Source organism: Danio aesculapii, chromosome 24 (assembly GCF_903798145.1).
Source record: "Danio aesculapii chromosome 24, fDanAes4.1, whole genome shotgun sequence".
NCBI classification, from domain to species: domain Eukaryota; kingdom Metazoa; phylum Chordata; class Actinopteri; order Cypriniformes; family Danionidae; genus Danio; species Danio aesculapii.
Genome location: NC_079458.1, coordinates 15,914,634 through 15,942,615, shown reverse-complemented (window position 1 = coordinate 15,942,615; position 27,982 = coordinate 15,914,634). Strand labels below are relative to the sequence as shown.

General features: G+C 35.5%; 1 protein-coding gene across 2 annotated transcripts; it reads right to left on the bottom strand.

Moving 5' to 3' along the window:
- On the bottom strand, window positions 1-27,971 carry klhl24b (kelch-like family member 24b). 2 transcript variants are annotated; one of them, XM_056450210.1, is made up of 7 exons: window positions 27,800-27,971; window positions 25,592-26,570; window positions 22,322-22,506; window positions 19,235-19,353; window positions 11,978-12,166; window positions 5,829-6,017; window positions 1-3,618 (listed from the first exon to the last, which is right to left on the bottom strand). In XM_056450210.1, exons 2-7 carry the CDS (start codon window positions 26,509-26,511, stop codon window positions 3,418-3,420), a joined length of 1,803 nt encoding a protein of 600 aa, XP_056306185.1. In that variant the 5' UTR covers window positions 26,512-26,570; window positions 27,800-27,971; the 3' UTR covers window positions 1-3,417. The 2 variants fall into 2 exon arrangements, with proteins under 2 accessions (XP_056306185.1, XP_056306186.1); XM_056450211.1 differs by having other exon boundaries at window positions 25,592-26,539.
- Between the last annotated feature and the right edge of the window lie 11 nt (window positions 27,972-27,982).

Genomic DNA, 27,982 nt, shown 5'->3' with positions numbered 1-27,982 from the left:
TTAACTAGTCCATACGTTTATTTACACAAACATACAGTTATAAAACTACACACCAAAACAAAAAGCAACACTCGAAAAGGTTAAAGGAAGGCCATGTTGTGTTACAGCAGGGTTTTGCCTTTCAGTTGCATGTTAAATTCCCCAGAGTATAACGAACAATGTGTGTCCTTCTATTGTTCTGCTCTTGCAGCTGACAAAACTAAACAATCCTCCTAACCAAAAGGCAGGCAACAACGCTGACATCACCGCTCTTGGAATCCCTAGCGCGCAATCTTTTGCGGCTACGTCACTGCACTGTACACACAAATACTGAGCTTAGATTAGAAAGCAAGAAGAGAGATGAGTGTGAGCTGACGCATAACCAATGCAAACACTTACTGATACAGTAAACCTGAAGACAAAAATATATATTTACATCCAGGACACTGAGAAATATTGAAAAATTAAGTGCCTTGTTGGGGTTCAGATTCTACCAAGAATAAATAAGTAAAAAAAAGTGAAGACAAATACATGATTCACTTATAAACATCATTTGAAATCAAATGCAAAGGTTTTCGCAAATGCTAAATGATACAGAATACAAATGCGTAGACTAATCTACTTCATAATGCTCCATATGGAGGACATTAGGCATGCTGTTTTTTTTTTTGTTTTGCATTTTTAATAAATGTCATGATAGCATAACGACAAAACACATCTGACATCACCCAAATCCTTAAGTAAACCATTATTAAAAGAAACACTATCATTTTTTTGGTGTCTGATGGATCACGAACCCATTAGACAGTTCATAAGAAGTGGTTCCTGCGTTATACTGTGCCTTAACATCTTCTCTCTCTCTCTCTTTCACACACACACACAGTCTAAGTCTTCACAAACACACTTATAGATACTGTACACACACTGATCCATCACAATCAAACACTCCATCCACCAGTCGCAAATAATCACACCATTCACCCATTCAAAAACAACCACTTACACCATACATTAAAATAGAATCAAAAATACAATAATAGTAATGGAAAGAAAACAGTTGACACAAATAAAGGCACTTAAAAAGGAAAGGTGAAACTGATTCAATAACTGGGTAAATGGAGACCAGCTATATTCATGGCTGTGAATCAGTTTTGATGTATTTGGGTAACAGTATATAAAAATATACTTGTGTAAGTATATAAAAACTGTATATAAATAGAGCTATGTTTCCATCCACATATTGTATGTGCATTTTGGGAAATCATATGGAGAGAAAATGCGGAGTAGAAACATAACAGTGTTATTCCAATGTAACAAATTGTTATCTTTAATAGAATTCATGAAAACGCAATTTATACTTTAGATTTAAGAATATGTTAATAAATTATGCTGGATTTATTAAACAAATTCCTTGATTAACAACAAGAAAACTCTTTTATGCGTCTAGAAAAACATTAATAGATAACTGAACTAACCAGCAGATTGATTCCAGATTCTTTGCATCCTATGTTGTCGGGTGCAAGTCATTTACTAAGTACACTCTCAGAAATAAAAGCAGTCACTGGGGTGGTACCTTTTCAAAAGATAGACATTTGTACTTAATGGGTCCATATTGGTACACCAAAAGCATATATTTGTTCCTAAAAAATGTTAAGAGGTACACTTTTGTACTTTTTAGGTACTAATATGTACCCTTGAGGTATTAATATGGACCCTTTAGATGTAAATGTGTACTTTTTGAAAAGGTACCACCCCAGAGACGGCTCTCGTACCTTTATTTCTGAGAGTGTAGAGTAATAAAGCTACAGTGGTTTCCCTGTTTCCCTGACTCGCAACGGTTTTTAATGACGCGTGACTCACATTGACAGGTGAAAATCTGATCTGCTAACACTGCAGACACACGGGCACGGATCTGATTCATATTGGATAAATTTCCACATATGAACAAGGCCTGAATCTGATTTGAGTAAATCAGAATCAATATTATTGTCCGATCTGTGCCACATAAGAGAAAAAAAAAAATTAAAAAAAATTTGGAATTGGTTCACTTGAACTATGTAGTGTAAATGCAGCCTTTGTGTCCTGGTATTCACGGTTCAGTTCGATTTGGTTACGATTATCATGTCATTGATTTGGTTCAATTCGAAATCACAGTGCAGTGATGATGCCTTCTGTACACAATTTTTAAATTGACAAGAACCCAATTTTCAGATATATGAACTGTAATTTTAATTTTAAAAAACGCATGCTTTTTGAGTGTCAATGAGCGAGTTCTTATGCGGTGTTCACACCAGATGTGGAACGCGCAGATAAAACCAATATCCGTGCGTAAATAGATGCGTGAACATTTTAAGTTTACTCGCTTCATTTGTGCATTAAATTCACTTTAAAATAGATGCAGATTCTCGTCATGGGCAGGGTGACTCTACCCGGTGACACTGCCTGGTGACTCTAACTTCAATGCTAAATGGCTAACATGGATTTTATCAAGATAGTAGCTGTGCTTTATGAAGGCTGAAAAACAGTGTAGATTTGTTCGGCGCCACATCTGCGTCCACTAGATCCTTCCATAGGTGCACCCAGCTCTGTGAGTTCATAAACTATACCTGTATGATGGAGGCTTTCAGCGATATGAGTGTTAAGCGTGTCAAACATGCAAAACGCTCAACTCGCGCCACTTTATTCGTGCAAAATGCGCCACAGGATCTCTATTCGCGACTTTGTATTGACTTGACATGTAAATCACTCGCGCTTGACGTTTCAGCCGCATCTGGTGTGAATGCAGCATAAAACACGTATGACTGTGAATTGTGTTCACATGCTCAACAGAAATTGCTGTGATTGGCTCTAAAGATCATCACTGTTAACTGAGCAATGGCAGTTCTAAAAGGTAATAATAATAATAATTCTGAACCACTTTGATGACAGACTTTGGCTAAGGGATTTTAGAATGACCAAAACAACATTTCAGATGTTTTACAATGTTGTCCGCCTGCTGGTTTGTCCATTAAAGCGGTACATTAATTTGTTATCACATGATCTGTTAAAAAGAGATCACATACATTTTGATGCGCATGCTGGGATTTAGTCTTTAAATGTGTTTCCATCGTAATTTATTCACATTTTTCCATAAAAAAAAGTTATATTCCAAAATGTGCAAAAAAAAGGTGGATGGAAACATAGCTTATGTTGCCGTCAAAATGACTGTTTATCCTGGAGTATCATAGTGGTAGACTGTTAAACCGTAAGATGTGAATTTGATACCTTTGTTTATACTGTACACTGAAATGAGTTATTGTGTAATTGTCAGTTTAACCGACTGGTCTCAAAGCTTGTGAACTAAGGGTTGGGACTCACCTACCTTACCCATTATAATGCTACACCATGTAAAGCAAGGCTCAGTTTATCTACGTCCCTGTGCGAACATGCTTTTGAAGGTCATGAATGGTAGAACTTCTCATTGTAGCGGTGGATGGTGACGCAGCCGTGGTAAGAAATGGGGCGGGGCATCGCTGCTACGCCCGTGATGATGCCAGTGGATGGATCATAGCACAGGATGGTGTCTGAGGCCTCTCCGTTTTCACCACGTCCACCCAGGATATAGATCTTTCCGTTGCATACCGACATACCACAACTTTCCTGATAGAAAAAAAAGGAGTATGTGAAATACGCAAGCATGCAATCCTGTTTATTTTAGAAATTAAAGTGATATTTATATCTGATGCAGATATATTTAAAGAATATATTTCTGCAGGTGCCACCAGTTCAGCATGATTTTTTTTTTTTTTTTCAGAAACGTTGCTGATACTATTTATTTATTGAATGCATCCCTATACATTTAATGACCATATCTAAATCATTTCTGAAGGATCATGTGATGGCTGCTGAAACCTTCACCTTTACAGTATCAGCTGAGGAGTAAATTACATTTTAATATATTTAAATAAATATTTAAAATGATAATAATAGTTTGGATTGTTAGATATTTTACTTGCATTTTTCTCCAAATAATGTAGCCTTGGTGGGAAACAACAAATAATAACTTGACTTATAAAGTTGATCATTTGGTATCAGAAGTGGCTTATACGAAAGGCAAACGGCTCTAGATTACGCTTTTTTGCCAAATAAATTATTAAATAAAATATGATCATGCCTTGATTTTTAATTATTTAATTAGGACAGTAAGGTCTGACTTTGCTTAGACAAAAGTCTTGTCACTTAACAGAAATAATGTACAGTATAGAATATAAAGTCATGGTGCAGTGGAAAAAGAATTAATATTGTGTATGACTCCCATGAGCTTGGACTACTACATCCATACATCTCTGCAATGACTCAAATAACTTATTAATAAAGTAATCTGGAATGACAAAGAAAGCGTTCTTGCAGGACCCCAAGAGTTGATCAAGATTCTTTGGATTCATCTTCAATGCCTCCTCCATCTTACCCCACACATGCTCAATAATGTTCATCTCTGGTGACTGGACTGGCCAATCCTGGAGGACATTGACCTTTTTTGCTTTCAGGAACTTTGATGTGGAGGCTGAAGTATGAGAAGGAGCGCTATCCTGCTGAAGAATTTGTAATGGGCAGCACAAATGTCTTGATGCCTTAGGCTGTTGAACTACTCTGCAAATCTCTTGCATGCCCCCATACTGAATTTAACTCCAAACCATGATTTTAAGAACCATGACTGATTTCTGTAAGAACCTTGGGTCCCTCTGCAGTATTTGTGATGATTGAGATGCCGTTCAGCAGATGATTCATTGGGAAAAATCAACTTTCTGCCACTTTTTCAAACGATCAACTAGAAGTCAAGTTATTATGTGATGCTCTAAAGTACAAATGGGATCAACGACAAGACTTTTGTCAGGTAGTGTATTTTACACATAATTTGCTTTTATAATTGGTGCATTATTTTCTATAGTACATGCATTTAAGTGTAAAATTATCTTTAATCTATATTGATTATTTACATTTGGCCAAATCACCAAATGTGCAATACTTAATAAAATGCCATTTTGCACAGTGTATACTGTACGTTGTGTAATGTTTTATACAGTAAGTATTATCTACATTAATCTACATTATTTACTCCAGATTTTGCAATAATACGCATATAACTGACACATAATAATAATAATATAACACTAATTATTTTTAATTACTATTATTATAATTTTATAGCTAGTTAAAAATTATGAAAAAAAAAAATCACATTAAGTTATTAAACTAAAATATAATGTACAGTTGCAATCAGAATTATTAAACCCCCTTTGGATTTTTTTTCCTTTTTAAATATTTCCCAAATGATGCTTAACAGAGCACGGAAATTTTCAAAGTATGTCTGATAATATTTTTTCTTCTGGAGAAAGTCCTATTGTTTTATTTCGGCTGGAATAAAAGCATTTTTTAATTTTTTAAAAACCCTTTTAAGGCCAAAATTATTAGCCCCTTCAAGCTATATTTTTTAGATAGTACAGAACAAACCATCGTTTTACAATAACTTGCCTAATTACCCTAATCTGCCTAGTTAACCTAATTAACCTAGTTAAGCCTTTAAATGTCACTTTAAGCTGTATAGAAGTGTCTTGAAAAATATCTAGTCAAATATTATTTACTGTCATCATGGCAAAGATAAAATAAATCAGGTATTAGAAATGAGTTATTAAAAACTATTATGTTAAGAAATGTGTTGAAAAAAATCTGCTCTCCGTTAAACTGAAATTGGGGGAAAAATAAACAGGGGGCTAATAATTCAGAGGGGCTAATAATTATGATTGCAACTGTTTATAAATGTACTTTAGTTTGAGTTTTTAGATTGTCTATGGGAAAAAAAGGTCTAGTACCTGTTTGCTGAACGTATGAACTACGTGCATCCAGTAATCTTCAATGGGGTCGTAGCAGTAGATGGATTTGGTTAGGCCTCCAGAAACATAGATGAGATTGTTCAGAGACACAGCCGTGATGCATCGTTTTGCGATGGGAATGTTGGCCCTTAACAACCAGGAGTCAGATTCGGGGTCATAGCACTGAACCTGGTGGAAAACACACACATTGGTACATTACAAACAAAACCTTTCAACTAGTAGCAAAAAAAAAAAAACAACCCCTCAGTCTTACTCACACATACATCAATTCTCCTGACATTCTAGATATGAGGGTGTTGATAAGTCACTTTTTGCGGTAGTCAAAAATATGAAACTACCCTGAGGGGATATGAACTTGCAAAAACAATAAATCAGCGATCATGTGGGCTGATAAAGAAGGAAACATAATCACACAGACACAAAATCTGCTGATCTCTGTGTGGAGTATGTGAAACGGGAGGGCATGTACAGTATTATAGGGGTTTCACACATTTTGGAAAGAGCAGACAGTTGTGCAAGAGAACGCTCCGGGCACAAACAATCTGGCAGAATAATAGGACAGAAACGTGACTACAACAACTGTAAAAAAGTTAATAACATGCTTCAAATTACAACCAATCAGAGGCTGCATCATTACCATCCCAACTTCCTTATAAGAAAGCAGGAAATTTATTCATTATTTATAATTTTAAGATTTAGAATTAGGTTTTCATTTTATTTGATTAAAATTCTATTTATTTATTTATTTCAAGTAGCGGTTTTCTTGTCTATTATTTTATTTATTCATTTATCTTTAGTTATTTATTACTATTTTTAAATATTTTATTTGTTGTATTAAATATTTTCTGCTACATACTTAAGTAGCATTTTATGTTGTTATTTTTAAGTCTTCTTGAAGTTCATTTTCTTTTATAAAGTATTCTGAAAATGTATATATAAAACATAAAAATGTTTTTAGAATATTAATTTTAAGAATACAATTTAAGGATGAAAATTACTTTTATTTAACTTAGATGATGTAAGTTTCCTAGTTAATGTTTATTAACTCATATCTAAAAGTTCTAACAGTCATAGTCAATAGAACTAATAACCAATTAAGCTCGACTTACTTCGGTTCTGTTTGGTTTTGCTTTTCCACTGCAGTTTAGTGACACCTAAACTGGGTGGGATTAACACTACCTCTTCTGACACGATATCATTGTAAGCATGACAAACAAATGTGTGCAACACAGAGGCAGTGTATGTTACAGATAGTTCTGTGTTCATATGTACAATATAAATAAAGTGGGTTTGGTGCCTCGCTTCACAAATCCAATGACGCTACCAGTTTTCTCAGACCAATCAGTGATTAGCAGTATGTCCAGGTCATGTTTTTGATAATGTATGGCTTGCTTGCACTGTAAAAAATGGCCATGATTTTAAACAGTAAAAAAACTGTAAAAACGCTACAGTAAAAATCCATAACCCGTTTAACAGTAGGTTTCCTTAAGATATACGGTGAATAACCGTAAATTGACTTTCCCAGAATTTCCAGCATGGCACATCACTTTTTATGCTTTTTGTTGACATTACTATAGATCTTTTTAGTTGTTTCCCCATCAGTTATGTAGACTAGAGATGTATGTTACATCTAATGTTGATAAACAATGTTTATTTCCTGACTTTAATTTTATGTGTGTTACCATACTGGGGTTTAGTAGCTGTGTGAATGACACTGAGCACCTTCTACATAGTGATACACTTTACTACTTGTGGGAAAAGTTATTTGTGATGAGCATTGGTTCATTATGTAACTTCCGCATCACCACCTGCAGATGGCTGTGTTAACGTGCCTATCTGTGTAACAAAAGATGTGTAGACGTTGGCGATTCAAAATACAGACATACAGTATTACTGTACATCTATAAATTAATGAAATACGGTAGTTTACTGTATAAATGAGAACTTACTTTTACAGTTTGTACTGTATTTTTAACTTTCAAATACTGGCAACCACAGCTGTCGTTTTTTTTGCGTAAATTTTACGGATTTAGTTTTTACAGTATGGGACCACACCAGAAGTAAGACTAAAAAAAAGTAATGGAAAAACAGTGGAAAAGCCTTTAAAAGTAAGCCATAAAGCACCATACCATGCAAAAGTACCTTAACATTGACATAAAGTGTGTCAAATTTAGCAATTAATGCATTTACTAAAGACACTTTTCCACTGAATGGTACATCGTGGTTTCGGTCAGGGCTTTTCCACAATGTTCAGTTCACCCTACTTCTGATTTTTTATAGTATGACGTTCTAAGCGAACTGCATCATTACCAAAACGTAACACACTGTTGATCGCCAACTGGTCTGAGAGATGCATCACTACCAGCATCATTGGATATGTGAAATGATACACAAAACCTGCTATATTTAATTAATGACAGCCACGGTTCAAAAACACTAATCTATATGTTGAGTGTTTGTTTATGTTGCGTTTATGATGCTGTTAAAGCAATAGCGCCAATCCCACCCACTTTAGCAGTACTGAACTGTACCGCACTGGAAAATTAGCTTAAAGTTTAGTAATGAGTAGGGCCAGATGGAATCTGCGGACATTTTTTGCTATTTCTGCTGAGAATTTAGCTAAAAATCTGCAGATTTGTGCGGAATTTTGGGAGTGTCATAACTAAAACCTTAATATGTGAAATAAAAAAATTATTTGTATAATTTGTATTTAGTTTAAAATGCAAATCTAATTAGATCCAATCTTCATTTGGTAAACAAAGCAAGTCTTTCATATATGTACTAAAAGACAGAAAATATTACTTTACAAACAGTATTGTAAATAAATCAAACGAACACGTTCATATTAGTCAATAATATTACTGTAATTCATTTAAAAACTGAATAAATATAGATTTACACACATTTACACAAGTAAATAAACAGAAATAAGGATGGGTTAAAAATCTGTGGAATTCTGATAAAAATCTGGGGAAAATCTGCGGAATTCTGCATGCACAGATTCCGTGTGGGCCTAGTAATGAGTATAGTCACCTGTTGTACTTTAAATCCTTCTGAAATTTAATTCGTTTAAAAAATTGTTTAATCTGAATATGTATGTGCGAAGCAATGCACAAGAATGAAGTTATTTTTACCATCCATTCATTTATTCATTTTCCTTCCGCTCCTACCCCAATCCCTATGGGTCACGCCATCACTCGATGCAGAGGTATAAACCAGGCTTTAGTCCCTTATTTATCAGGGGTCGCCACAGCGGAATGAACCGCCAACTATTGCAGCATACGTTTACGCAGCGGATCCCTTTCCAGCCACAACCCAATACTGGAAAACACCCATACACTCTTTCAATTACACACACTTATACACTACAGCCAGTTTAGTTCATTCACATATACTGTAGTTTGGACTGTGAGAAAAACCGGAGCACCTCGGAGGAAACCCACACGAACATGGGGAGAACATGAAAACTCCACACAGAAATGCCAATTGCCCCAGCCGGGACTTGAATCAGCGACCTTCTTGCTGTGAGTGCTAAGTTAACCACTGAGCCCCTGTGCCGCCCTATTTTTATTATTATACCTGTTAAAGTAATATGTTTTGCGTCTTATGTCAATATCGTAATAATTCCATAAATCATGATACTGTACAAGCTTTAGCAATTGTTGCATCAAAAAAATGTAACGTCGCCATTGGGCTTCAAACCAACCATCACAAATTTGGAAAAACAACGTGGAATTATGAGTCCAAAAAAGTTTTGCTGAGAACTAAATCTTAGCTGACTGCACTGAATCGCAGTGAAATACATTAAGTGATTCCAATGAGATATCTGCGACTGAGCGTTTCTCTCCAATGGGACACCTGGAGAATGTATCAGAGCGGCCTGACAGATCCAGGTCAGATGGTCATAGCTGTTGATCTCCATTAGGGGGCAGCGGAAGGTACATTCACTCTACAGTATGTATCTTCAATCTATTGTTGAGCTCAGGCAAAGCCAGCCTCTAAAAGGAAAAAGTCTTTCTGACCACAGTGTAAAAAGCAAACAAGATGCCATCGTGTTAACAAGGGGAGGAATCACTCAGGTTAAAGAAATCAATTTGGTTTTGTTCACACATAATGTGGTAGTTACTATAGTAGTGGCTTTGTATACTTAAACTTTCTGTAATTTGTCTGGAGAATGTATTTAAGTGTAGAATGACCTCTGGTTCAACTTGGTTACAGAATATTGATGAGTTTGAGCAGTGTTGTTCATTTTAAAGAAAGTGTTCACCCAAAAATGAAAATGTAAATTAGCCTCAAGTGGATCCAAACACAAAATGAAGATATTTTGAAGAATGTTGATAATCATTCGCCATTGAAATCCATGGTTATTTTAAAGAGATATTTCACTCAAAACTGAAAACTTTTATCAACCTTGAGTGGATCTAAACATTAGTCAGTTTCTTTTTTTGTTGAACACAGAAGCAGATATTTTGAAGAATGTTTAATCATTCGCCATTGACATCGAAGATTAATTTAAAGAGACACTTCACCCAAATATGAAAAAGTAAATAAGCCTCAGGTGGATGCAAAGATTCATGTGTTTCTCTTTTTGTTGAACACAATAGAAGATATTTTGAAGAATGTTAATAATCATTTGCCATTGACTTCTACGGCAGTGTTTCCCAACCCTGTTCCTGAAGGCACACCAACAGTACATCTTTTGCATGTCTCCCTTATCTGAACCATTCATTTCAGGTTTTTCAAGTCTCTTCTAATGTTCTGATGATTTGATTCAGGTGTTTTTGAATAGGGAGAGATTGAAAATGTGTACTGCTGGTGTGCTTTCAGGAACAGGGTTGGGAAACACTGTTCTACGGTACGAATGAAATTACTATGGAAGTCAATGGCTACCAACTTTGTTCACAATTTCATTTCACAAGTTTTTAACAGGTTTGGAACAATATTTGGGCGAACTATCCCATTAACTGAAGCCATTAAAGCTAATGTTTTTTTCTCTTAACTTAAAATAAATATTAAATTATATACAGTTGAAGTCAGAATTATTAGCCCCCCTGAATTATTCACCCCCTGTTTATTTTTAACCCCAATTTCTGTTTAATGGAGATTTTCAACACATTTCTAAACATAATAGTTTTAATACCTAATAACTTATTTATTTTATCTTTGCCATGATGCCAGTAAATAATATGTGACTAGATATTTTTCAAGACACTTCTATACAGCTTAAAGTGACATTTAAAGGCTTAACAAGGTTAATTAGATTAACTAGGCAGGTTAGGGCAATTAGGCAAGATATTGTATAATGATGGTTTGTTTTGTAGACTATCAAAAAAATAGCTTAAAGGGGCTAATAATTTTGACCTTAAAATGTTTTTAAAAATTTAAATCTGCTTTTATTCTAGCCAAAATAAAACAAATAAGACTTTCTTCAGAGGAAAAAAATATTATCAGACATACTGTGAAAATTTCCTTCTCTGTTAAACATCATTTTGGAAATATTTAAAAAAAGAGAAAAAAAAAAAAATCAAAGGGGGGCTAATAATTCTGACTTCAATTGTATATCACATGGTAAATTTACTGCAACTGATACTAAAATTGAAGCTATTTTGGAAATAAGCTTTAAATAAAGATCTAGTTGAATCGTTTTCTAATATATATTTATTCTTTATTTTAATTTAATTCACCAAATAAATATATTTATAGTAACACATGCTATATTAGCATATAAATACTTCAATAAAAATAGAACAAATTTAAATTACAGTTCATCCAAAAATGAAAATACTCTTTATTTTTTACCCTCAAGTCTTTTCAAACATTGAACTTTACTTTAAATATCTAACAGGACATAAAAAGTGAGTATTTACTATAAAAACAGCAATACAAACAAACACAACATCTCAAGTAAAACTATATAATAAGAGCTGATTTACTGCATCCACAGCTTTGCCTAGAGAAATCCCAAGATGACTATATTGGAAAACAAAGCGCGTCACACCCTCCAGTAGCGTGACCCAAAAATAAAATGTCATGTTTACATGCAGTAAATACACAATGACAGATAACTAACAGGGCGGTTTCAAAGACGCCCTACTCCTCAACACTGTATGTCAGACTCTTCAACAAACCTTATCAGAGCATGTGTTGTCGTCAGGTCCTCCTCCAATCACAAACAGTTTGTTGACACAGCTGGCCACGGCTGGCGAGCTGACGGCCTCCTTCATGGGTGCCACTTCTGTCCAACGGTTCGAAAAGGAATCATAGCACTCCACACTGCTCAGTCGGGATTGGCCATCGTATCCACCGACAGCATACACCTGGAGACAAACACAATGGGAAATTGAAGGATTAGTCATTCACTCACTCTCATGTTCCAAACTCATAAGGCTTATTTATTTATTTATTTATTTATTTATTTATTTATTTATTTATTTATTTATTTATTTATTTATTTATTTATTTTTAACTTTATGAATATTTTGGATGAACAGACTTCCAACAGAGGGACAGAAACAAAGGTCAAAGTTGTGTTCAAATCTAACACTGGAATGAAATGTTCATTTTGGGTTGAATTAACCATTTGTCACCTCATTTTGTGGTGTTAGTTCACCCAAAAATTTAATTCTTACCCAAATGTCATTCCAAACTCCCAATGCTTTCATTTATTTTGTAATATTTTTCTCTCTCTCTTGACTTTCAAATGGAACGTGAGAAATCTTTTAGATTTAATTTGGAATACCTTCCATTGTGTTCCAAGTATATTTGGAACAACACTGGAACAAATGTTCATTTTGGGGTGAACTAACTGCTTTACAATCAAATGATTGTCTCTCTTTGTCTGTCTCTCGACTTTCAATGGAAAAACAGAAGTCTTTTAGATTTTATTTAAAATATCCTCAGTAGTGTTCCAAAAGGATTTGGAACAACAATGGAATTAAACGTTCGTTTTGGGGTGAACTTACTCACTGATATTGAAATGACTCACTGATATTGATGTCTAAAAATGAAATTGCTCAGTCTCACATTGTTCCAAACTCATGAGGTTAGTCTTAATATCTAATATTTTGGATGAACAGACTTCCACCAGAGGGACAGAGACAAATGTTGAAATATCTTAAATTGTGTTCAAATATAACGCTGGAAAGAATGTTCATTTTGGGTTCAACTAACCCTTTTTCGTCTGATTTTGCATGGTTAGTTCAGCAAAAATGTAATTCTCACCCTCATGTCATTCCAACTACTAAGACTTTCATTCATTTTCCAATATTTTCTCTCTCTCTCTCTCTCTCTAGACTTCGGTGCTGAACAAAAGTGCTAGTGTGAAAGCACCCTTGGATTCCATTTAAAATAGCCTCAATTGTGTTTCAAAAGGATTTGGATCAACACTTGAAATAATGTTCATTTGGAGGTGAACTAACCCAGTAAAATCACTGATCTTGAGGAGTTAATTCACCTAAATTTCAATCGTAAAATCTTACTCATCTTGACCTAAACCCATAAGGCTTTCATTTACCTTCTCATGTATTATTATTTATAATTTTTAAATGTATTCATGAACATTTTCAAGTGTCAGACTTCAAAGGAGGAAAATGTGATTTTAAGATATCTTAAATTGTGTTCCAAATAGATTCGCAATAGCATGGGGACAAATGTTCAGTTTTGGTTAGTTGAATTAACCCTTTAAATCTGAATGAAGGCCAATCCAAATACATCTTAAACACCATATTATTATTGCGTAATGTAGGTAAACATTTATCGGTTTTGAATTGTACGCATGACGTTTGTCGATGACTCAATCTGGAGGTGAACCGGAGTGTGTAGATCTGGGCAAACAAGAACTTCTGTTTACCTATTCATACTGTGAATCTGAAATGGATATGTGACAAAGGTCTTGCTACAGACACACGCACAACCCTTGAGGCTAGCACTGCATTAGAGACAAGACAAACTCTAGACTTGCTTTTTATTACGTCAGTGGACTAAACAAACCAGATCAAGACAGCCTGATGACAAATGTCCATTCTTAGGAAATTGTTCATCACACAGAGTTGGTTTTAGGTAAACGCGACACTTTTGGCTGTGCCAGCAGATTGACTCTCTTGGTTTACATTTTTTTTTTTTTAAAAAGCTTCATCATTCCCAGTAAAGTTTCCTTAATGCATTTACTAACATAAACAAAACATTTATTACAGTATTTGTTCATGCTAGTTAACATGCGCCATAAGTTAACATGAATGAACAACTGTGTTTTCATTAGTTAATGTTAACTAACATGAACAAATACTGTAATAAATGTATTGTTCATTGTTTGTTCATGTTAATAAATGCATTAACTAATGCAACTATTGTAAAGTGTTATCAAAAATAACTTGTTTACAGTTTTCAGGTTTACACCGGTTATGATTTCAAAACACAAACAAACATGCCGTTATGTAATCACTTATAAGAAAGCCTGTTTACATGAATAGCATAAGGGTAACAGGTGGAAATCAGTATATGCAAATTAAATTCAGGTTTAAAACCACAGTTTAAGACATTTAATTGACCTGGGTTGTTAATTACAGTAAATAGAAGACATTTTGGCAGCACTCAATAGATCAAAAACATCACTGCTGCAAAAAAACATGACCTCAGTGCAAAATGTTGACAGTTCCGTGTTGTAACACATCACTCAATCACTCTTGTTTGTGTAAGTACCCAAAGAGATTTTCGAGAAATTTCTCGCTCACTCTCAAATGAAAACACGTGGAAGAGTTTTTCGCCTCCCTCTCCTGCCTCATGTCTCCATGCTGTTAAAAAGAAGAAGGTAAACATGTTTCCCTTAATGGAACAACCGAGAAAACCGGTCGAACAAGTGGCGGTGCATGAACATGCACAAACACTGAGGGGCAACACGCGACTTTAGCAAAACACAACCATGTGCTTTCTGATGAGCTCTTTGTTCAGATTCTGTTGTTCTATTACCTTTGGGACAGATATGTTGTAATAGCTATTAAATAAAAAAAATCATCCAGAGATTATAAGATGCCTTCAGTTCGAATTTAGTTTCCTGTTTTCAGTGTGCGTAAGTGAGAAGACTAATATATGCTGACAGGGTGTGAGGATGTGAGTCATGATTTTCATTTAAATGTTAATTATAAGTTTGTATCGCACAATACTCATGTGCAGTATATCTAACTAGTGTCAGCATAGCTCATATTAGATCCTTAAAAGATTGTGGAAAACCATTTACCATGTCTATGAAAGCCCGTTTCTACTATTGGACAAAAACAGTACGAAAGTTCATTGCCGAGTTTGTCCTCACAAATTCTGAGAAAAAAAGTTGCAACTGAACTCATACTTTTTTTTTTTTTTCATTGGGTTTTTGAAGTTTTTCCAAATCTGTTTTTAATAACTTTTATTCTTTGATGTTATTTTCTTATACTTGTTTCTTTTTTTCCTGTTCATGTAAAGCACTTTGAATTACCATTGTGTATGAAATGTGGAATACAGTAGAAATAAACTTGCCTTGCCATATATATATATGACTATGCGGTCAAAACTTTCTGTTCACATGGATACACAAAAATGATACAAATTAAACACTGTATTATGCATGCCAAGCCAGTAGCTGGCAGTAGTATGTAAAGAAACTACACATTTCTATAGTTCATCACTGTCATCATGAATGCTTAGACCAAGGAGGTTACATGCACTGAAATAATGGATTCATTGGATTTACCACATTTTTTAAGGTAAGCGGTTACAAGCTATTTGTACGGGTTAAATTTAAACAAGCAAATTAAATGTAGTAATGTTCAACTTTATTTGTTTGTTTAAATTCAGCCCAATAAACTGTTTGCTTACCCTAAAAAAAAAAAAAAAATTGTAAACCCAATGAATAATTTTTTGTCAGTGTCTTTGGGACCGAGGGGACAATATTGGTATTGTTTTTAAAAACTTGCACTATTTGAAAATTCTATTTTCAAAAGTTTGCATTTTTAAGTCAAAATTTCTGTTTTCTAGCAAAAGAATAACTAAAGTGTGCACATTTTTTTTAATTAAAACAGTATTTTGTAAATTCCCCCTAGTTTACATTTTGCATTTCTGACTTTTTCCCCCTTGACTTTATTTTTTTCAGTTGTGAATTTCTTACACTCACTTGCTGTTCCAAGTATATACCTGAGAAAAAAATAAGAATTGTATAATTTTAACTTGTAACTGCAAGATTATAAGGTTGAGGTTCTCAAGGTAAAAGCAAGGTTTTGGTGTAACTCTGAAGTCAGCCATGTCAAAGCAGTAACTAAATCAAAATACAATCATCTTAAAAACATTGCAAGAATTAAACGCTTTGTTTTTAGTGAGGACTTGTTCATGCTTTTATCACCAGTAGGCTGGATGACTGTAATTCTCCTCACTGGTCTTCCCAAAAAGACAGTTGCAGCTGTCAGGATTCTGACCAGAACCAGAATATTAGAGCACATATTTTACACACCAGTTACTTTCAGAATAAAATGTTAAATTTAAAATATTAATACTGGTCTATAAATCGCTAAATGGCCTAGGACCTCAATATATTACAAATATTCTCACTGAATACAAACCAGACCATTAGGATCAAGTAAATTAGAAATTCCAAAAGTTCATTCAAAGCAGGGTGAATCTGCCTTCAGCTACTACGCCCCCCGCTGCTGGAATCAGCTTCCAGAAATGATCAGATGTGCTCCAACATTAGGCACATTCAAATCAAGACTGAAAACACATCTGTTTAGATGTGCCTTTACTGAGTGAGCACTGTGCTACATCCGACAGATCGCACTGTTATGTCTTTTTTTTCTCTTTTTCATTCTTTTGAACACATTTTAATCTGTTTTTAATCATTTTTTTTTATTCTTTTAATAATTTTTATTTTCTTGATTCTTTTATTCTTGTTTCTGTAAACCACTTTGAATTATCAATATGTATGAAATGTGCTATATATATATATATATATATATATATATATATATATATATATATATATATATATATATATATATATATATATATATATATATATATATATATATATATATATATATATATATATATATATATATATATATATATATATATATACATATATATATACATATATACATATACACATATACATATACATATATACACACACACACACACACACACACACATCTAAGACTTCTCATAACTTGAAGAAAAAAAAAACTGAATTGGAAGATTAAAAGTTGCAACAAGCTTTTATGAGCCTTTGACTTCAGTTGATTAGATTTCATCTATTACCCATAAATCTTCCATAACCAAAACCACAGCCAGTAAATATCTATACATCTAAAGAGCTGCTGCTGAAAAACAAACCCAAATGATCTTTTGGAGTCAAATGAGTTTGAAGCACAACTATTATATGCCTCAACAGAAAGACAAAGAGACTATTTCAGACAGCCAGAGACAGGAAGCCGAGTGAAAAATATCTGAATAAGCCACAATACAAAGCATCAAAACAAACAAACCAAAAGAAAGAGGCGTTCAAGCAGACGACTGGCTATAACTTACAAGCGCATGTTAATTACTCATTGCACAAGTAGCTTTTGTTGGCCCAGTTACTTCCATTCAAAACAAGACACTTTAAAATTTATTGAACCTTTGAGCTAGTTCCTCACAGAGTACATAAAAAGCATAAGATCTTTCGCAAACAGGACAGAACAAAGCTATTCAACCTCCTGCCAAACTAAATCAGATCTCTGGAGCTGATTACGTTTGTTAAGAAATGCTGAAAACAGCTTGATAAGAGTGATGCAATGCCAACTGAAGGATACAGATCCAAACGGCTTTGGCAGCGCTCCTTAAACAATGGTACAGGCCGTTAATGCGTCCGATTGCTTCAATGTCAGTTACTGATTATTAAAATCTGCAGTGTAAGCAAATCAGCTCCAAGGGAGAGGCTGTAATGATGTCACTTTGTTGAAAACAAGGAACAAGTTTCAAGCAGGAAACTAGGGACAAACAGGCTTTGAAAACCATATAGGAATTCTAGACAAGACAATAAACAACAAATGACAAACAATCGATCAATTATAAAGGGTGCGAATAAGGCTGAAAGCTAAATATGCTAAAAAAAAAACTAACAACACCCCTTTCTATATGTGAAAGACAATTATGAATTATAGAAGTACGCAAACCACCATTGCAAAAGCCAATAAAAAAAACATGAAACACTGGAATGTTGGTTTATTATTGGTTTCTGAATGGTTTGATGGGTTTGTAGTCTCAGTAGCCAATAGTTCACCACACAAAAACCCAATTGTGGTTGGTGCAAACCATGTTTACCCTTGCTGCAAATCAAACTGTATTAAATGTAATGGCTCAACTTGTGTAGATCTGCTCATAGTTGAGGGTTCATGATGTTAGTGTATTCCAAATTTGGTTGACATCTTTAAAGTGGCACTTATTTGTTTGGATGCACAGTCTTTGCCTTCATAATAATATGTGTTGCAGTCCACTAATAGAAGGTCTAGTGTACATAAAGCTAAAAAATGTGTCCAAACCTGCTTTTAGATGGCTATTGTAGAGTTTAACTTTAATAAATCACAACTGAACTAGCAATTCAAGGTCTTCAGATTCTTTCAGGTCTTCCTGGAAAGTACATTTTTACAGCCAATTACAAAATTGGGTTCTTTAGAAAATCACTTAGTTCGAAGCAAAATGGTAATATTTACGTTATACATCAAATTCAACACAATTTCTTAAACCTACTTCTAGAAAATGATCAATAAACAATCCCAGCAAACAAGTGTGTGTTTAATAGACGTCTAATAGACATCTAAACATAGACAGCTTGGCTAAAATAAGGCTTAACTTGGGCCTTCAGTCAAAATCTAATAGACATCTAAGAATAGCCCAAAACTAGACTAGTCGTTAAATAGACATACTTTATATGTGTAGTCATTCATTCATTTCTGTTTATTTGATGACTAGTCTAGTGTTCTAAGATGTCTATTAGATTTTCACTGACAGCCCAAATTTAGCCTTGTTTTAGCCAAGTCTATGTTAAGGCATCTATCTATGTTTAGGCATCTATCTTTTAAAAACAAAAAAAAAAAAAACGCTTGCTGGGATGGGTGTTTGTGTAGGTTTTACTATTTAACTTCTTCAAACGGTCATTTATTTTATCTTAACTATTGTAAATGTTAAAAATATTAATAAATGAAACAAATTTAGAATCAATTCAGATGCTTCATCGGTCGCGTCTTATTTTCCATATTTTCTTATATATAATTTCCCATCATACAGTAATTACTACTTTGTGGTGGGGTTCATGTGCTTTCATCTAAGACTGATGCACCATAAAATCTGACAATGCTAGTGTATAGCGAAGAGGCTGAACTCACTTTTCCCAACAAGACGGCCATTTTGTGTCTCCAGCGGCCTTTGTTCAAGGACGCAACTCTGATCCAGATGTTGAGCTGGGAGTTGTACATCCAGACATCCCTGCTGTTAATTCTTCCCCCTGAAAGAATCACAACAAGTCTTTTATATCACACACAATTTATTACATTATGCAACAATGTGAATAGGTAAATGACCCATGAAACACTTGGTGAATGTAATCTTATCTGTTATAAACGCATTAAGACATCATGGAAAAATAAAATCATCACTGTGGACATCTTGTCCCAGTTTTGATATCATTCCAAGGAGGAAAAATAATTAAAAGAGACCAGCTAAACCAGAAATACACTTATGAAAAGAATTGTGCAATGCAATAAATAAAAAATAAATCATTATTCGGTTTCCCAGAACTGGGTTGTTGCTGGAAGGGCATCCGCTGTGTAAAACATATGCTGGAATAGTTAGCGGTTCATTCCGCTTTGGTGACTCCTGATAAATAAAGGATTAAGCCGAAGGAAAATAAATGAAATCAATATTCGCATGTACACTACCAGAAGAAAACAAAAAACATTCTAACAAAGCACCAAAGATCATCATCTGATGAAATCCTTGAAACGTCAACTGTATAAAATTCACATAGAAATTTTTTTTGCATTTTTGAAGCAACAATGTGCAGATTTTTGCTTTGTTTTCTCATTATGTTTGTTGTCATTAATAAACTTAAGCATTTCCTCTGTTTTTAGGAATGTACACTGCAACTCATCAGTTTGGCCAGTCAGTTTATGTTCATAATAACCTAAAACTAGAAGACCATTTCGATTTGTATAATATATGTTTAGTTACCACAGCATAAGTCCATTTGTTATATCATCGCCTGAATAACCTTCTTGCAATGTTTGTAAAAATAGTAATAATAAAGAATGAGTCATTTGACTGGTAGTGTATCAGTTAACACACACACACACACACACACACGCACACACACACACACATGATAATGCCAACAAACCTAATCTACAAAAACCGTTCCAGTTCTTCAGGAAGCACCAGCCGTGTGGAAAGAACACACTGGACTTGAAAGCTGCTCGACCTGAAAATCATCCTTCTATTCTGTCAATTTTCCATTATTTTCTGACTCGCATATCTAGAGTTTGACACATGCAATATTTATAGCCTGACACACATACAGACTCGCAAAAAAAAAAAAAAAAAAAAAACTTGGCCTGGCTTACTGAACAAACTTCAAAAAAAAAAAAAAAAAAAAAAAAAAAAAAAAAAAGACGTGAGGGGAAGGAATGAACCTAAAGGAGGTCGAAACTAGAGGAAAAAAAAACAGTTAACTAGCAGGACGGCTCTTATGGAGACACGTGAGTGCTTGGCACATGCTGAATGTAAACCGATCGCTCACGATTCCAGCCCCCTCACTCTCTCTCGAACGCTCTTTCTCATGAGATAGCTGTAGTCCTGGTCTCTTTTAATTATGTCTCACAGTGTCTTTTTTGCTGAACCTGCTTGCTGTTCAAAGCGAGCTGCTCTGTAATGCGTGGCGCCCTGCTGTGCCTAACAAACCCCTGCTGACTAAATCAGCCTTGAGGTAAACATCAAACTGGGTCATCAACAATAATTGAGATATAAATGACAGGATTGACAGATGGAAGGCATACATAGACAAGTCACATAGTGCCGTGATTGATCGTTTCCAATTAGACATCCCAACGTGTTTTGGCTTTGATGTCATCTATATGCTAATTGGGTTGGGTGATAAAATGGTGACGTGTTCAATAAATGTTGAATGTGATGTTATGCTTCAAAGCGGAACTAAACTACGGCTGCGCCATAGAGACAGTTTAATTCCAAACACGTTTAGGTTTACTTATAGAGCTTGAATCGATCAAGCTCTAAAGACGCACTTGAATTTAACGAAGAAAATAAAAGTTTCTCATTTAGTTGTAATAAAATGGTGCCGATGTTTTCTATAGCACAAACAAACAGAGGAAACGCTTGGTCATGAATGATTTAGTTAGAAGTCGATTTTTTGGATTCACTGTACTAGTAGCTGCAGCATGGTTTTGCGAAGAATTTGGAGATATGCATAATAATTGTGTTATATTATCAATGGGGTTGTGTATTGAAGAGAAATTGAATATAATTACAGTAATTGTCATTATTGAGCTATAGATTTGTGCACTTATATTTGCACTTAATGTATTCAGGTTAGTTCTTGTCTTACAGTAGTCATAAAAACTACATATTGGATCAGGGTGGGGCCAAGCTGGAGTCTCTCTCTAATCCCCTAGACTCTGTAATGGTTGAGGAAATTCCAAATTGAACCAAAACAAATTATTAAAATTGGCTTAAGATTGACAATGAAAAGCAACTAGCATAACCTGAGAATAAAAATTACATTTTTACATTTCAGGAAGGTATTAAGCTGCTTTATGTATAGTTTTACATTTAATTATGATGATTTAAATATTTAAAAACAATTATAAATTGTTACTGTGTGATCTCAAACTTAAGGAACAAATTCTGCAATTTTTAAAAATATTAATGATTATAAATACTGTACTTCAGATTTGTGGAAAATATCTGGCTGGTATGTTTGTCATGTTCTGAAAATAGAAAAAAATACTTTAATAATGAACTTTAATAATGAAGTCTTTCAAAAATCTGCTTTTAAATTAGAAGGAAATCAAGATTTGACACTTATTGTGATAGTGATCAAAACAGTTTTACATTGATTACTTTTTTTGGCCTTATCACACAGCCCTATGCCAATGCATCACTAAAATCAACATTCAAAATGCAGTTTTTCTACATCAGAGCAAAATGCCCATAGCTCATCGTGCACTTATGAGATTTTCAAAATTATAATCCAATCAAATGTTGTCTACCATTACAATTCCCCTCCAAATAGCACTAGCAACTAGCAAATCATCTTCCCGTCAATGTTATAAACAAAAGGCTACTGCCATTTAAAAACTTCCTCTCTCAACAGGAAACAAAACCAAGCCAAGTCTTTCCGCCACTGCTAACAGAACAATTTAGAGCTCAAGAAGAATGATATTACAAATGTCCATGCTTACCTGAGACCAGAATGTCATTTCTGAGGGCACACACGGCATACTCTGACTTGGTGAATTCTGGGAGTTTGGCTAAGGATTTCCATTCACCGGTAACAGGATCATAGCATTCGGTGTATGGCAGGTTGAAACCACCCATCCTCTCACATCCTCCGACAACCACAATGACCTCAGAGAATCCAGTAGACCTGCACAGACATGGTAGGATCAATTTGAACACATGAACAAATATCAATCATTCATTTATTAATTTTCTTTTCAGCTTAGTTCTTGTATAAATCAGGGGCCGCCACAGCGGAATGAACCGCCAACGTATCCAGCAACGTATCTGCGATGTTTTACGCAGCAGATGCCCTTCCAGCCACAACCCAACACTTGGAAACACCCATACACTCCTGCATTCACACACACACTACAGCCAATTTAGCTTACCCAATTCACCTATACCACATGTCTTTGGAATGTGGGGGAAGCTGGAGCACCCGGAGGAAACCCACGCCAAGATGGGGATAACATTCAAACTCCACACAGAAATGCCTACTGAACCAGGCGGGGTTTGAACCAGCAATTTTCTTGCTGCGAGGCAATCGTGCTACCCACGATGACAGTGACGCCCAAATATAAATCATTCATTTAAAAAATAATTACAACATTCCAGACATTATTTTTAGTATGGCTGCACGATATTAGACAAATCTAACATTGCGATGTTTTTTTATTCAGCGATATATAATCCGATATGAATACAATTTCACTTATATAAGTTGAATAACTATTTGGAAGAAATTTGGAAGAATTGGGATTCAAGAATTGATTGGAATGATTCTGTAGCAGAGTACATATGCACAAAATACAAGAATCTACAAGCGTAGATAAATTCAATAAAGAAAAATAGACCAATTACAAAACAGCTTTTGATTGTTTTCCGATAAATCCAACTGTATTTAGGTATACACAGTGCTTAATTTGTGAATTGCGAGGTCCCGGAACAGATTGGGGTAACGGACCTGGCATGTTACCGGAGTATGTTGGGGAGGGGGGGGGGGTGATGGGTGGCGGTGGGTTGGGGTGTTGGTTGTCGCGGACGCAAGTGAAGCGCTACGTGTTGCGTACGAAAAGTCAAAAGGGATGGGGAGTCGCGGAAGACAGTAAAAGTGAACAGCGGATGGGGGGCAGGGTGGTAGGGGTCGGTAAAATGAGGTGCTGGATTACATTTCAGAGGTGCGGGATCCGAAGTGGCACAAATTAAGCCCTGGGTATACAGAAATTTAACAACCAAATAATACTGCATAGTCTTCGTTTTATAAACAACTCAGTCCTTATTAATTTGTCAAAGTTACAAATGGTACAATTTCTTAGTTCTGAATGCTTTTTAAACCCTCACATGGGTCACGGGTCTCCTAAAACACTTGCAAAATGATAAAAGTATAATCCAGACTCAAAATTGCGTATGCTCGCGATGTGACTATTGCGAATGATCACATGGCGATATCAAGGCTGAAACAATAAAAAGCAGCCCTAATTTTTAGCACTGTGAAAACTTATTGTTTACATATTGTTTTTGTGTCATTTTGGCCTATTTGTTTTCTGCTTTGACACTGAAATGAGAGAAGCACGTTTCCAATTCTAAGAATAGCAGTAAATGACTGTCTACTGGTGCCCGGAGCACAACATGCATTCCCTGTGCAAAGAACCAATCCCCAGGCAAACACATTTCATCCAGACCGAACCCCCACCATTTTTTCCCTGAAATCATCTGCCTAGAAGACTGTGCTCTCTGTGTAAATGTTCAAGGGGTTGGAGAGTGTGCACATGCAAAGACTCTAAAGTTAGAGTTGAACTTTGAATACCCTCTCTGGGGGAAAGAGATTAGAACGAATTGTGCCTGTCACTCTGTCATTTCATTCAATAATGGAAAAATCAGTCACTTCATGCAAAAATGGAAAAATCAGATCAGTCTTTCATGTGTGATGTAATTAGTCTAAATGCATCACACCCACACAATAATTAGGAAAGATCAGTCAGGCCCTATCCTAGAATTCAACAACCATCCCAAATCTGCCTGGAAACAGAGGCAGAACTGCAACTTTGTGCCAACTGTAATCTGACACCAACTCTTAAACAACCCTATAAATCTGAGGAGTTATGCTTTTTTTTTCATCAAGCCAAAGGAAAAACAGGTATGTGGAGGTGTAAACAAAGCACTCTCCTTTTGTTTTGCATGAAGATTTAACAGTTTCTGTCAGTTTAGCTGGTTGCGTCAGACTGGGGCTACAGTCCTGCTAATGACTGTGCTGTACCTTTCTTCAAGAAGTCTGTGATGAGACTGTTAATGAATAAACTATGTAACATTGATGACTTTGAGAACACCACAAGTGTGCAGTTTCCCCTCCCCCTCCTCCTCACTCATGTTCCTCTAGACATAACAAAAACAAAGAGCACATGCTGCAAGCAGGATCAGGTCAACAGGAACAGGTTTCGAAACTCAGGTGTTTGTGTGTTATGAAGCTCGTGGAGGAAGAATGTGTACAGGCAAGCCCAAAGTCAAGTTTTTTTTTTTTCCCTCAGCAGAACAAGGGGCCTGAAGGGGTTGTCTCTTCTTGCACTGTCTCGCCAATCTTACAATGCAGCTCAAATTGTTCTATATCCATAAATTAGAGCATTGGGTTTCCCAACTATCAACTACGGAGTGTGAAGCTATAAAAAAAAAAAAACAAGCCTTTAAATTACTTCAGACACACACTTGTTGAAACATGCCTTCGAGTTTTGAGGAGGACCGAATATATAATATAGCATATCTGGAAAAGTTTCCAGAAATTTCTTTGATCATTAAGGAAATAACAGAAGAATTTGACAACTAATAATGACTACTAATCCAACATTTGCTTGATTGTTTCAGGGTGGCCAATAGATTTAGGCTTATAGTAAACAAACTTTTTGGTAGCAATGAATTTTTCTTAAACCAATTAGTGCATTTGTTGTACAGTATGTAAACATTGGTGCTTGCTTTCAATGGAAAAAAATGCAGGGTTCCACACAATTCCTCCTGTCCCAACACAAATCAGTTAAGTTAACCAATTTACAGTAAGTGGATTGATCATAAAACAATTAGGTTGGCCCAAAAGAATCTCTAGAATTGTGTTATATCAGCTCATTTTAAATAAGTAGATTGAACAAGCAGCTGTTTTGAGTGCACTTACACATTTCTAAGCCCTACATTTGGTAAAGACTGCTCACGGCACAGGAAATAGCAATGTAGGACACCAGTAATACCTGCGTGGACGGGTTCGAGGTGACATCATTTCATTGCCCAACACATGATAGCGTCTGGCTTCGTGAAGAAGCTGATAGCACTCTGGTGCGTTTTGGATCAGCTGGTCACCTTCTACCGTCTGCACAAAATAATTTGGATGCAGCAGGGGCAGGCGGACATGATTGAGAAGGTCTCTGAGCATGATTCTGCGATGGTCCACATCAAAGTACACCCAGCGCATCACTGCCTCAAACACGGTCTCCTCTTTTCCAATGACCATCTCGTCACTGGCGATGTACTCCTCCAGTTCCTCCTTGCGCAAGTCCAAGAACTCTTCATGCTGGGCCACATCAGCAAAGCTCTGCAGGGCATAAGATCGGCAACGGCTGGCCAGTTGCTTGAGAGAGTGAGCGTCAGCGAAACGCTGGATGCCCAGGCAGTTGCAAGGGTCAAGCTGGTCTTCCAAGAATTTGGCACAGGCATCTCTCAAAGTGCTAATCTGGAAGAGGCTGGAGGTCTCAAAAAGAAACTGCACATTATCTGTCGTGATGCGGGCACGACCAGTGTAGACGTACTGCAGGAAGGTGTCCATGGCTTCAGCACGGATGCCATTGATCTCCACCAACATCTCACGGCTCTCACGGTGGTCATTGCAGAACATTGCACGGAAGTAGCTGCTGCATGCGGATAACACGGCACGGTGACATGGAAACTCACGACCCTCCACACTGATCACTACATCTGTGAACAGACGGCCATCACGAAACTCGTTGAACATCTGCAGGATACTGTCTGAGTGGCACGGGCCGGAGGAGAAATCAAACACATCATGGTTACTGACGGGTTTGCTGTCCATCTCCAGGACCTTTCGCTTGACTGCTGGAGACTCACGGACTCCAGAGTCCTCCCGGTTTAGTCTTCTGCCCAGAATAAGTACCATTTCTTTTAGACCAGAGAGGCCCAAGGCCCTGTAGACAATAGAAGAATATGACGCCTCAGCTGAAAGTAAAAAAAAAATTTTAATCAAAAGCTTGTTTTAGAAAATAATATTGCTTTTGGGTAACACTTTATTTTGATGGTTCATTTGATTATTAGTAGACTGTCTGCTTAATATATCTGTTGATACTGCTCCTTCAACAGACATTTAACTGACATTTAACTATAAGAAACTTTGCAAGTGCAGATCAACTAACCTAACAGTCTACTTATAATCTAATGAGAATTAGTTGGCATGTAGATGCAATGTAACTTCAATTCTACAAACAGACCATTAAAATAAAGTGGGACCTGATTTTGTAATCTTTTGTGGTAGATAAAACATCAAAAGTGAAAAAAAAAATACATTCAGCTTTTCAGACTAAACATGCTGAGGGAAGAGCTGATATAACCTACCCACTTTAAAATGTCAACAAAGTGTTGCCATGTTTTCAGTCAACATGACAGACAATCATCCACTAAAATCTTCTTTAAATAAAAGGTAAAACGATATTTGAATTGTTTTTATGTTCTAAAATGCTTGACTTTCAAAACACAACTAGCCTTATCATCTTAAATAATAGGCCTATTTTAAGTTGACGTTGTCATGAAAATCTGGCAACCTTTTGTTTGTCTTGCATTGCTCTTATTGCCTCAGGTGAATTCACCTTTAGACTAAACATGCTCATTTCTGACCTCTAGCGGTCACTTCCGTATACGAAAATGTATCAAAACAAAGAACTTAGGGAACGTCAACAAAATGTTCTTCAGAAATTGAGCTGGAACCACGTGTTGACACAAATTAATCACACAGTTTCCTTGTCATACAACTAAATACATAACTTAAATCAATCTAAAATAAATTATTAAAGTCAAATGTCGTATATACTGCTCTTTAAAACATTTATTCATGCTGTTAAACTAAGTCAAAAATTCCATAAGGGCAAACCATCATTTCTTTGTGTGTCGCAGTTATGCCTTAGTGCCAAACATTGTAAACAACAGACATCTCGAAGTGAAGAAGTTAGTAAAAATTCACAAATAATGTTTTTGTATAGGTTATGCGGGATATATATATTACATGAACATATATAATTACACATTTTAATTCAAAATTTAATTTAGCATGGAAACAAAATATTTTAAGTGATCACTGACACAAACTACTAAAGTACTTTTAAGCAGCGAATAGAATAGAATAGAATAGAATAGAATAGAATAAACTTAAGAATGTTACCTTCAGCAAAACTCACCTGTTTAAAACCTTAAGATGTTGTTGCGGAAGTCTCCTAAGTGTGAAAAAGGTGAAAATCAGTCAGGTAAAACTCTGTTCGTCTACCCCTTGGCGGTCATCTCTATTCTAGCAATGAACCCAAAAGATCGTCTGGGGGAAAAAACGGTCCGCTGGGCGCTTTATTGCCATCATCACATCCGAA

Coding starts and splice junctions, on each gene's coding strand:
- klhl24b (XM_056450210.1), bottom strand. CDS start 26,511: ATGGTACTTATTCTGGGCAGAAGACTAAACCGGGAGGACTCTGGAGTC. Junction 6,018..11,977: donor ACAACACATGCTCTGATAAG/GTTTGTTGAAGA, acceptor GTTTTCCACCAG/GTTCAGTGCTATGACCCCGA. Junction 3,619..5,828: donor TTCATACGTTCAGCAAACAG/GTACTAGACCTT, acceptor TTTTTCTATCAG/GAAAGTTGTGGTATGTCGGT.